Source organism: Xyrauchen texanus, chromosome 17, assembly GCF_025860055.1.
Source record: "Xyrauchen texanus isolate HMW12.3.18 chromosome 17, RBS_HiC_50CHRs, whole genome shotgun sequence".
Lineage (NCBI taxonomy): Eukaryota > Metazoa > Chordata > Actinopteri > Cypriniformes > Catostomidae > Xyrauchen > Xyrauchen texanus.
Window position 1 is genome coordinate 25324226 of NC_068292.1, and position 10493 is coordinate 25334718.

General features: G+C 39.0%; 1 protein-coding gene across 2 annotated transcripts; it reads right to left on the reverse strand.

Annotated features, from left to right (window-relative positions):
• Positions 1-2715: 2715 nt before the first annotated feature.
• LOC127658030 (mitochondrial import receptor subunit TOM40 homolog) lies at positions 2716-8277 on the reverse strand. 2 transcript variants are annotated; one of them, XM_052147098.1, is made up of 10 exons: positions 8216-8277; positions 6737-6973; positions 6536-6603; positions 6022-6114; positions 5690-5791; positions 5262-5367; positions 5024-5146; positions 4855-4931; positions 4612-4714; positions 2716-3831 (listed from the first exon to the last, which is right to left on the reverse strand). In XM_052147098.1, exons 2-10 carry the CDS (start codon positions 6957-6959, stop codon positions 3692-3694), a joined length of 1035 nt encoding a protein of 344 aa, XP_052003058.1. In that variant the 5' UTR covers positions 6960-6973; positions 8216-8277; the 3' UTR covers positions 2716-3691. The 2 variants fall into 2 exon arrangements, with proteins under 2 accessions (XP_052003058.1, XP_052003057.1); XM_052147097.1 differs by lacking the exon at positions 8216-8277 and adding an exon at positions 7837-7938.
• Positions 8278-10493: the final 2216 nt, after the last annotated feature.

The following is a 10493-nucleotide window of genomic DNA, read 5'->3' on the forward strand; positions in this document are numbered from 1 at the left end:
GGCCTGGAACCATTAGCAGCTGCAATAAGAAAGGAAGATGATTTTCCAGGGGTGGTGGCGGCGGGAGGTATGGTGCATAAGCTTTTGTTTTACGCAGATGATATTTTATTATTCGTCTCCAACTCCATTGCCTTGTCTCCACAGAATTATTAATTCCTTTTCTAAATTCTCAGGATACAGAGTCAATTGGTCTAAATCTGAAGATTTGACTCTGACAGCGTACTGCCCAGTAACAGCTTTTCAGCACAACCCATGTTCAATGGGGATGTGTTAAGATCCAATAATTTTGGTTGAGGATTCAGAGCTTTATGTGCGATGTAGTAGCCTCAATTTTCATTTTAACCCAGACTTTGTATTTTTGGTGATGGGGCGGTTCTGAATATAGGGGATAAATATATAAAAAGCTGGGTCCTAACCAGTGTTTCTGTGGTTTTATTGGCTACTTGTGTGTCTTTCAGTTGGCTTTTGACTGGGGGGTGATTTTTGCATTTTCTGTTGTGTCCTTTTTTTGTTTGCTGTATGGTATCAATAACAATTGTTAATAACAAAAAATAAATCGGCCAAGAATGAAATCAGACTTTCAAAGAAATGTGAACCTCCACAAGTTTGGTTCATCCTCGGGAGCAATTTCTAAATGCCTGAAGGTACCACGTTCATCTGTACAAACAATAGTATGCAATTATAAACTCCATGGGACCACACAGCCATCATACCGCTCAGGAAGGAGACGCATTTGGTCTCATAGAGGCTTGCAAGCCAAAGAACACCATCCAAACAGTGAATGGGGGTGGCAGAATCATGTAGTGGGGGTGCTTTGCTGCAGGAGGGACTGGTGCACTTCACAAAATAGATGGCATCATGAGGAAGGAATATAATGTGTATATATTGAAGCAAAATCTCAAGACATCAGCCAGGAAGATAAAGCTCTGTCGCAAATGAGTCTTCCAAATGGACAATGACCCCAAGCACACCTCCAAAGTTATGGCAAAATGGCTCAGGGACAACAAAGTCAAGGTATTGGAGTGGCTATCACAAAGCCCTGACCTCAATCCGACAGAAAATTTGTGGGCAAAACTGAAAAATCATGTGAGCAAGGGGGCCTACAATCCTGACTCGGTTACACCAGTTCTGTCTGGAGGAATAAGCCAAAATTCCAGCAACTTATCGTGAGAAGCTTGTGAAAGGCTACCCAAAATGTTTGACCCAAGTTAAACAATTAAAAGGAAATGCTAGCAAATACTAACAAAGTGTATGTAAACTTCTGGCCCACTGGGAATGTGATGAAAGAACTAAAACCTGAAATAAATCATTTCTCTACTATTATTCTTCCATTTCACATTCTTAAAATAAAGTAGTGATCCTAACTGACCTAAGACAGGGAATGTCTACAATGAATTATCAGGAATTGTGAAAAGCTGCATTTAAATGTATTTGGCTAAGGTGTATGTAAACTTCTGACTTGTACTGTATACAAGAAATTCTCTCCCAGTTAATTCTGTTAATTATACAAGGTACCATCTAACAAATTTTCTAACAAAAATAGAATTTTTACTAATTATATTTTATTGCTCTTTGTTAATTTGGTCGCAATTTTGGCTTTTTAAATATTCAACAAATTCAATAAATAAGATATTATTTTTGTAACATAATTATTGTTAAATTGCATGATTTGTACTATTTACAATATTTACATTGATTTGTTGAACATGTACTAAAAAGGAATTTCTGTAAACAGCGCCTTTAAATGAGCGCATGTTAACGAGAGGTCTCGAATGGCTTTCCCTCAACTGTGCGATGCATGATTAGAATGAAATGTTTTTTGTAAAATGTTTTTTTTTTTTTTTCGTGGATCTCGTCTTGGACACACATTACACTGAACGACATTTATTCTCTACATGTTGTGAAAGGATCTCGCTGCTGAACACTTCACGACTAAACTACACAATTACTGGTGAGTGAAATGTAAACCTTTACCAGCCAGTTGCCAATTATATTAACTTTAGTCACATAGCACAAAATTTGTTTGCATATGAGATGGGGCTGGGCGATAGGATGATATAATCGGATATCGACGTTGTCTTACAAAGATCCCGATCAGACGATGATTAACAATATCGGGAAATAGCAAAACCATGGATCTGGGAAGTCGGCAAATATATTAAACTGTGGCCTGGGTGAAACTAGCACCCTCCACTCGCAAAGTGCGACAAGGCTGAATCCAGTTTGCTAGCTCATTGTCCAAATGCAGGTATTTCATGCACTGATCGTTTTGCTTAGGGGTGTGCAGCATGAGCCTCGTGGAACAAGTATATGTAGAGTTTAAAAAAAAATAAATTCCCTCAAATGTCTGAAAACTGTTTGCAAAAATAATGTCTATGAGAATGCAGCAAATTATCTCTGGTCATCTGGGGAGGTGCTGTGAGTGTAGTTTGCTTTATTTCCACATGGTTTGCATGCATTGTAAACCTAACTCTGCAGAATCTGTCATTTATATCTTGGTAATAAAGCTACAATTTGTAATTTTGTTTAATTAAAAAATTACAAATGTTATTATCCAAACCATGTCATAAACCTATAATAATGAATTAGAACTGTAGGGACTGATTCCGCTGGGAATTGCATACATGCGTCATTCACTCGTACGTGTTGTCATATTCGCACACAAAGAAATTAAGCTCGTAATCCGTACATGACATGAACAACTCAAATGGGCAATAAAGCCAAATTAAATTGTACAGGTTTATTACAGTATCTGCACCAACCTTTTGAATGCTAATGTACAACAAATTAAAATCATACAAACTTTGAACATTCTTCCACATGGAAAATTCAGTGACATTTGATTTTATGTTGAGACATAAAATTTGTAGAGACACTCTTATTGATTCTTCTGGTCATTATAAAACCAGCATCCAAATTTGGCCCTAAGACCTTCACAGACAAATACAGGACAAGGACCTCTTTGTCAAAACTCTCAGACAGTTCTGCATGACTAGTAAAAATGAGACAAAGGGACACAGGCATCAACTCCAACTAACAACCAATTGCTGAAAGCCAGAGCTTTCCATGCATTGTAGTTTCATCGGTTTGACATGAAACGCTTTTAGCGGGGTGCATTATTGAAGACTCTGTCTTTTTTTACATGATAAACCTCTAGTAAAAAAATTGAGCACACTGATACAGCCCCAAAACATTTATAAACCTGGAACTGGCATACACACACACACACACACACACACAACAAATACTTAACATGTTTCACTTATTCTTAGAGAAGAATCCTCAGTAAATTTTCAAAAAAGGAAAAAAGATCAAAGCCATCCCCACATTTTCTAAACAAATTTGAATGCATCATGTTATGATTCTGCCCTTTCCAAAATACCCTTAATGTTAACAAAGCTTACATATTTCATTCATATGATGTGCATTTAAAAACAAACCTTATCTGGCTGTTTAGTTCTCTGGCTGATCTGTCAGGTAGCCAGATAACTATGAACATTTAGATTGAGAGCTTTGTTGGACTTTGCTTATGCAGTCCTAAAAGCTTGTCCTGTTCAATCCTATTGAAGGTTAAACACCGTAATATTGGGAGTCTGAGTCCATATCAGTGTTGGTCCATGTCCCCATGTCTCTTTGCACCAGTCCAAGCATGGTGGAGTTTGTATCTGTTTAGAATTGTACCACTGCTGCTCTATCCGATGGTGACACCAAAGCCACACTGAAACTTGTTCTTGCGGTGGTTAAGGAAGGCGCCTAAAGCTAATGACAAAGGAAGGGGTAGCAGCTTCTTTTCCAGTGTTGCTCCCACCACCCAGTTGCTATCTAGAGAACCTGATGAAGAGAATTAGGAAGCTGAGCTGTGCAACAAAACTGGTACAGTGAAGCACGTTGAATTAATCTCAAATAGTGATAACTAATGCAGCTGTGTTAACGGGATAGTTCACCCAAAAAAGAAAATGCCGTCATGACTTCTTCACCCTCACTCCATCCCAGATGTTTATGACTTTTTCTTCTGCAGAACACAAATTATGATTTTTAGAAGAATATTTCAGCTCTGTAGGGCCTCACAATAGAAGTGGAAATTTTGAAGCTCCAAAATCCACATAAAGGGAGCATGAAAGTAATCCATGTCTTCAGACACAATATGATAGGTGTGGGTGAGAAAAACAATATTTAAGTCATTTTTTTTCATAAACTTTCCTTGCTGCACAGTAGGGGGCATGCATTAAGACTGTAAATCACCAAAAACAGAAGAATGATTTGAGCAGGCAAGAGAATTTATTGTAAAAAAAAAAAACCCACACCTAACATATTGCTTCTGAAAATATGGATGAAGTCTTTGAAAATATGGATCAAGTCGTCTGGAGTTATTTTATGTTGCCCTTATGTGGATTTTGGAGCTTCAAAATATTGGCACCCATTAATTTGCATTGTATAGACCTACAAAGCTGAGAAATTCTTCTAAAAATCTTTGTGTTCAGCAGATGAAAAATGCATACACATCTGGGATGGCATGAGGGTGAATAAATGATGAGAGAATTTTAATTTGTTGGGTGAACTATTCCTTTAAATGCTAACAATCCAAGAAAATCCTTAGAAGTTGTAGAATACCTTTAAACAGCAAGTTTGCTTTAGGTAGATCCAACTGATAACCAAACAACACACTTGTGTCCTGCATCCGTGTGCTGGCCTCCAACTCGACCCCGACCTGCAGCTGTATCAGACATTCAGATTCAAAAGTGAGTTCAAAAGATTATGGTGACTGATCGAATTGACTTTGTCAATATTATTCTCTCAATCCTTCCACAACCAAAGTATTGTATAATATTTTCAAGTCTGATAGGTATTAAGTACCTGGTCATTGGCTTTGTGGTAGTAAGACGCATGTGCACCAGCTCCTCCAACAGTCAATGTTGCAATGTAATTGCTACCTGAGGTTGAAAAGGTATCAAATCATTACACCAGATCTCCATGTAATCAAATTATGATTCTAACCACAGACTTATGGTCTGTAAATACTTACCTGTGTATCTACCCACTAATGATGTGACTGTGCCCTGCTCTCCTGGTCTCCTGTGATAGACTAGCTCACCCCCCAATACCAAAGCAGGAGACAAGGACTGGAGGAAGTGTGCCACAAGGATACCTAAGAGACAACACATGATTACAGTCATAAAAGTTGTATGCCAAAAAGGAAGTAATAATAAGACACCATAAATGTACTACATACAGGCCAAAATGGCAATTGGAAGGTACATTACCAGATCCAACAAGAACATCTGGGTTGCCAATGGTAACAGCAGCTGTAAAGTCATCTCCACGGTACTCTGCATCACACTGCCAGTTTACAAACTTGTGTTGCTGCGTCTGTAACACACCATTCAATTTATACAATAGCTCGGTGTGGGTTTTTTTTTTTTTTTTTTTTTTTAGACTTGAATTTGAATGAAAGGAATTCACTTCTTATGGCTCAAAAAGGCATACACGTCTCTCACCAAATTTCTGGAATATTTCCACTTGTAATTTCAGTCAAACCAACAAACTCCCATTCTAATTCAGCAATCAGTTTAACTGTGCATTAGGTCTATACCACATAAAAAATGTTGTCATATGTATGATCAAATACATTTTTCCTGTTTTTATATTCCCTTTAATTTATTATTTAAATCAGAGAACATGACTTTCATACCTGCATGGCCATTTTAGAGCGTACATGGCTGGTAAGCTGATGGATGACCTGTGCATTGAGACTGCCTGTATTGTCCATGTCACCAACCATGACTGGGAAAGACTAATGGAGAGACAAAAAACCATTAACAGGCATTAAACGTCTCATTTGCTTTGTACTTTGCACCTTCAAAGAAAAATACAGAAACATACAGCTTAGTGACTGTTTTTAGCTAAGCTACCTTTTTGCCATGTTTTACTTCTGAAACAATATTGGTATAAGAAACTGACCAACCAAAACATGAATATCATTTAAGTTGGCCTGCCATTCAAAAAGTGACTGAAGAGCCTCACCTCTGCAGGACCCGTTTGCTTGCTGCCCACATATGTGGCTCCAAATCTGTAACCAGAGTCCCCCTGTGTGCTTAAAGTAACTGTGTGACTAACCTAAGGAAACAAATGAAAAGCTCACATATATTTGTGCCCTTTTATCTTTAACCTCTAAAGAAAAGGTGAAAACTTTGCTTTGATTCAATTTCATTAAGTATTAAATATCTGTTTGCAAATCCCACCCAGTTGAGGTAGACATTAGGCACTTTTATATAATCGGACAGAATGGTTCACAGTTACGGTTTCTTTTTCCACTGTGGTGTGGCAAACTCTGGATTAGAATGCACTGAGCACCTGCATGGTTCTCTGCCAGAGTATGGTTGGCTAACCGTGCTGAGAATTCTGGGCCAGGAAGACTTGTAAACGTACAATGGCAAATTGTGCTCAAGTAGAAATGCTACTGAAACCTCTCCAAACTGCGTGCAAAATCGTTTGGGCCGACGGTGGAACAACGGCTAATAATGCTCCAAAGACTAACCTGGAAGTGATTACTCAAGCCCTTGTTGACAACCAAGCGTACCCCCTCCATCTGTATAGGGAATACCTCTGAAACGCAAATGGAAAAAACTATAAGCATACAACCTGCCTTTGATCAGAATACAGATAATGGCACAGTAAAATATACACAAGGGAGTATGTCTGAAAATATAACCTTTTCAAAAATGAGTCTTTCACTAACCTTTGCATTTGCGATGACACTCCTCAAATGTGCCAGGGTTAGGGAGAGAGGCCTCTGTGTCTGCCGCAGACTGTCCCTGTGTGCCTGAGGAGGGTGGGACTGGAGAAACTGGGGGCATGGTGAAACCAGGAGGTACCGTCACTAGACCTGGCCCCCCTGCGGCACTGCCACCCCCTGAAGCTGGGGGTGGGTTTGGGGAGCTGGCAGCCAACACACTGCCCATGCTGAATGAAAAATCTGAAGTAAAAACAAATTGAGGAAAAAATAATTGATTAACAAGTCAAATAGATTGAAAGGTCACTTGCCTTATTGGGCAGGTGTTGAATTTATCACTACATCTCATGTTCAATGATCATGCACATGTTTTTATGGCAAAATTTCGATTTTGTGTAATATAGTGAACATTGTTGTATTGATTTTTAATGTCACCAAAATAACATTACCTAGCTTTTTGGCAAATGAGGCCTTGCATGCCTAGCAGATGAGGATGTAAAAATTGCAGAATAATTGTATAGTTTTCTTGGGGATAGATTATAGGTCCATATGTTTTAGCCACTGTCACAAATTAATTATTTATAGTAAAATTAGGCTTTATTGAAAAGAAAATGCAAAGTTCCAAGATACAGTAAATACAAATATTTTCGGTCGCATTAAATATTAAAATGTAATTTATTAGCCTTTTTTTGTGATTGGGCCAGTGTAAATGTTGTAATTTGGTCCAGCAGCAAAATCCTTAATGTTAAGTGCTGCAAACTTTTTCGAAATTTCTGAGGGTACTTATTCACAATAGTCAAGTAACAAGGGCATAGGTCAAAAGGTCACAATCCTACATTTGGAAGAACACTGAAAGTGGAAGACGGCAAATCCACAGTTATGTAAATGTTCATTTACAAATCAGGTTCACTGACTTTTAACCAAACTTGGCAACATGTGATCGTATATGCAAAAATAACATCAGATTGCAGCATGAAAGAAGAGACCACACAACCCTGCCAATAATGGTTGCGCTGGCACCAAAAATAACCTGGCGAATTACTGAGTAAACTCTACTTCGCTTTGTAAAGTAAAATACAACATTATTGCTCCCAACAACCTGCCACCTTTCAAACCCATATTAGAACCATTATCGAGCCAGGATCAAACAGCTGATAAGTATTCCAGCAGCGGCTCTCTCGTCATGGAAACAGCACTGTCTGTACATTGCAACAACTTGGAGAAAGGGGCTGTTCACTAGCATGTGGAGCTTCATTCACGCCTCACTAGCCAAGTAGCAGGTAAGCTAAGGTTGAGGCTAGCTAACTAGCAAACATGGTGGTGACTGTCATAAGAGAGGGGCACATATCTAAGTGAGATGCAAAAAAAATTAAGCAATATTCTGTACATTCCAGACAACCATAATTATCAATATATGACGCTGCTTTTTAGGAATTGCATGAATGCATTTAATGTCGCTATTTTCACTTCTCGTGATATACTCACTTTTAGCAATGCAGCCCAGTTAACGGCAGAGAGGCACCGGTAGGATGTAAGGGACAATCTACGTAGTTCACGTCTTGGTCCGCCCATTCCGGCTATATCATTACAGGATTGGATAAAACCAACAACAACGGAGTGCTGATTGGCTACTAAGGATGGCGTCCTTCTGATGTCATCGGCGCAGGAAATACGAGGGTCTATGACAGAATTCTCCACATCCCAAAGTTACGTTTCAAGGGTACGACTGGTGTCATTCATTCGAGTTTTGAAACGAAAAGCGTTTTCTATACAAATAGAAAAAAGAAAAGTGTAAAAGATAAAATCAAGTTTTGCATAATTACAGGCATTTATGCAAACAAACAAACCAATTAGGCAATTCGTTCAAAAATACACAGTGGGTATTATTTAATAAAAATATTTTTGATAAATAATGGCTATTTCAAATAAAAGTTTTCACCTGTTCAGTTCATAAGAATCTGACAAGAAATAAATCCTAGGTCAGTATTTGACCCGGAGATGTTTCAAAATGGCCTAAAAACGAAATATGTATCTATAACTTTATCTTTATATTCTACCATCTACGACTTCATTTTGGGGCAAATGTACATAATTCAAACCATGTGGGGTTTGGGGCACATTTTGTCTGACCAGGCTGGGTGACCAGCTTAAACCAGTTAATAGTCATTTAATTTTCATCAGATGATAAAATTCTCTTCTTAATTTTTTATGTTTTTACATGGCTCCAGGCATGACTTAACAATGACTTTTCTTTAAAGCGGCTTTCTTTCAACCACTTCAGCCTCCAAAAGAGGGGCATATCGTGGAACAATTTTCCAGGCCTCTTCAGCCATTTGTGACCCATTCGGCATAACGCCGAACGCAGTTTATCGCAGCCTGTATGGCCCGTGTCAGCTTATCGCAGCCTGTATGGCCCGTGTCAGCTTATCGCAGCCTGTATGGCCCGTGTCAGCTTATCGCAGCCTGTATGGCCCGTGTCAGCTTATCGCAGCCTGTATGGCCCGTGTCAGCTTATCGCAGCCTGTATGGCCCGTGTCAGCTTATCGCAGCCTGTATGGCCCGTGTCAGCTTATCGCAGCCTGTATGGCCCGTGTCAGCTTATCGCAGCCTGTATGGCCCGTGTCAGCTTATCGCAGCCTGTATGGCCCGTGTCAGCTTATCGCAGCTTTTTCGGCCGTGTCAGTTTATCGCAGCTTTTTCGGCCCGTGTCAGTTTATCGCAGCTTTTTCGGCCCGTGTCAGTTTATCGCAGCTTTTTCGGCCCGTGTCAGCTTATCGCAGCTTTTTCGGCCCGTTTCACCTTATCGCAGCCTGTATGGCCCGTTTCAGCTTATCGCACGCAGCTTTTTCGGCCCGTGTCAGTTTATCGCAGCCTGTATGGCCCGTTTAACCTTTATCGCAGCCTGTTCGGCTCGTTTCGCTGCTGGCCCACTGGAAAAAGTTCTGGTGCTTAAGAGATCCATGTCTTGAAAGTTATTGGCAACTTAAAGCCTTGAAATCGAAGAACATAATTTACGAACAAAATCTGGAAAAAAAAAGGTGTTTTGTTCGTTTCTATTTCGTAACAGCTCGCTTGGGGCGAACTTTAAGGTTAAGTACTATTCAACAGCAAAACACCTTCTGCAATTGGTCCATGCCATCGGTAGATGTGACCAGAGCTCCACCTACCTTGATGCTGACAGTCAAAATTAGTCAACATGAACCTATCGGTGTGTAGACCTGGTGCAACTTGCCTACATCTGTATGACCGTTTGTTAGATATTTTCCAAGACCATGTCATGCGATTTTTTTTTTTTTTTTTTTTTTTTTAATAGTCTACTAAAAGAATCAAATCTTCTCAAATAATCTCAAGTGCCCATTCACTTATGTATCTGCAGCAAAAGCCATTTACACATCTGTCTAAAGATATGACCATGATTATTCTTTTGTCTTTATTCTGAACATTATCAGTTTTACACACTTATCTTTGCAATTGTCACAAAAAATCACAATAACAGTGTTATTCACTTCTCAAATGACTTATTTTCCAGTTGCTCAATTTGGCAACACCGCTTCAGTACTGTGTGAGCCACAGGCCACCCAAACACTTGGTTGGCCTACTTTAATAATATTCTTTGCGCTAAATAGTAAACTTTTTATATTTGAATAAGATCTTTCTAGGTAATTGAGTAGTGCCTCAACCAATTTTAGGTTGCTAAAGGGGGAATTTGTTTACATTAAATGTTTTTTTTTTTTTTTTACTCAATATAAATGCCCAGTTAAAT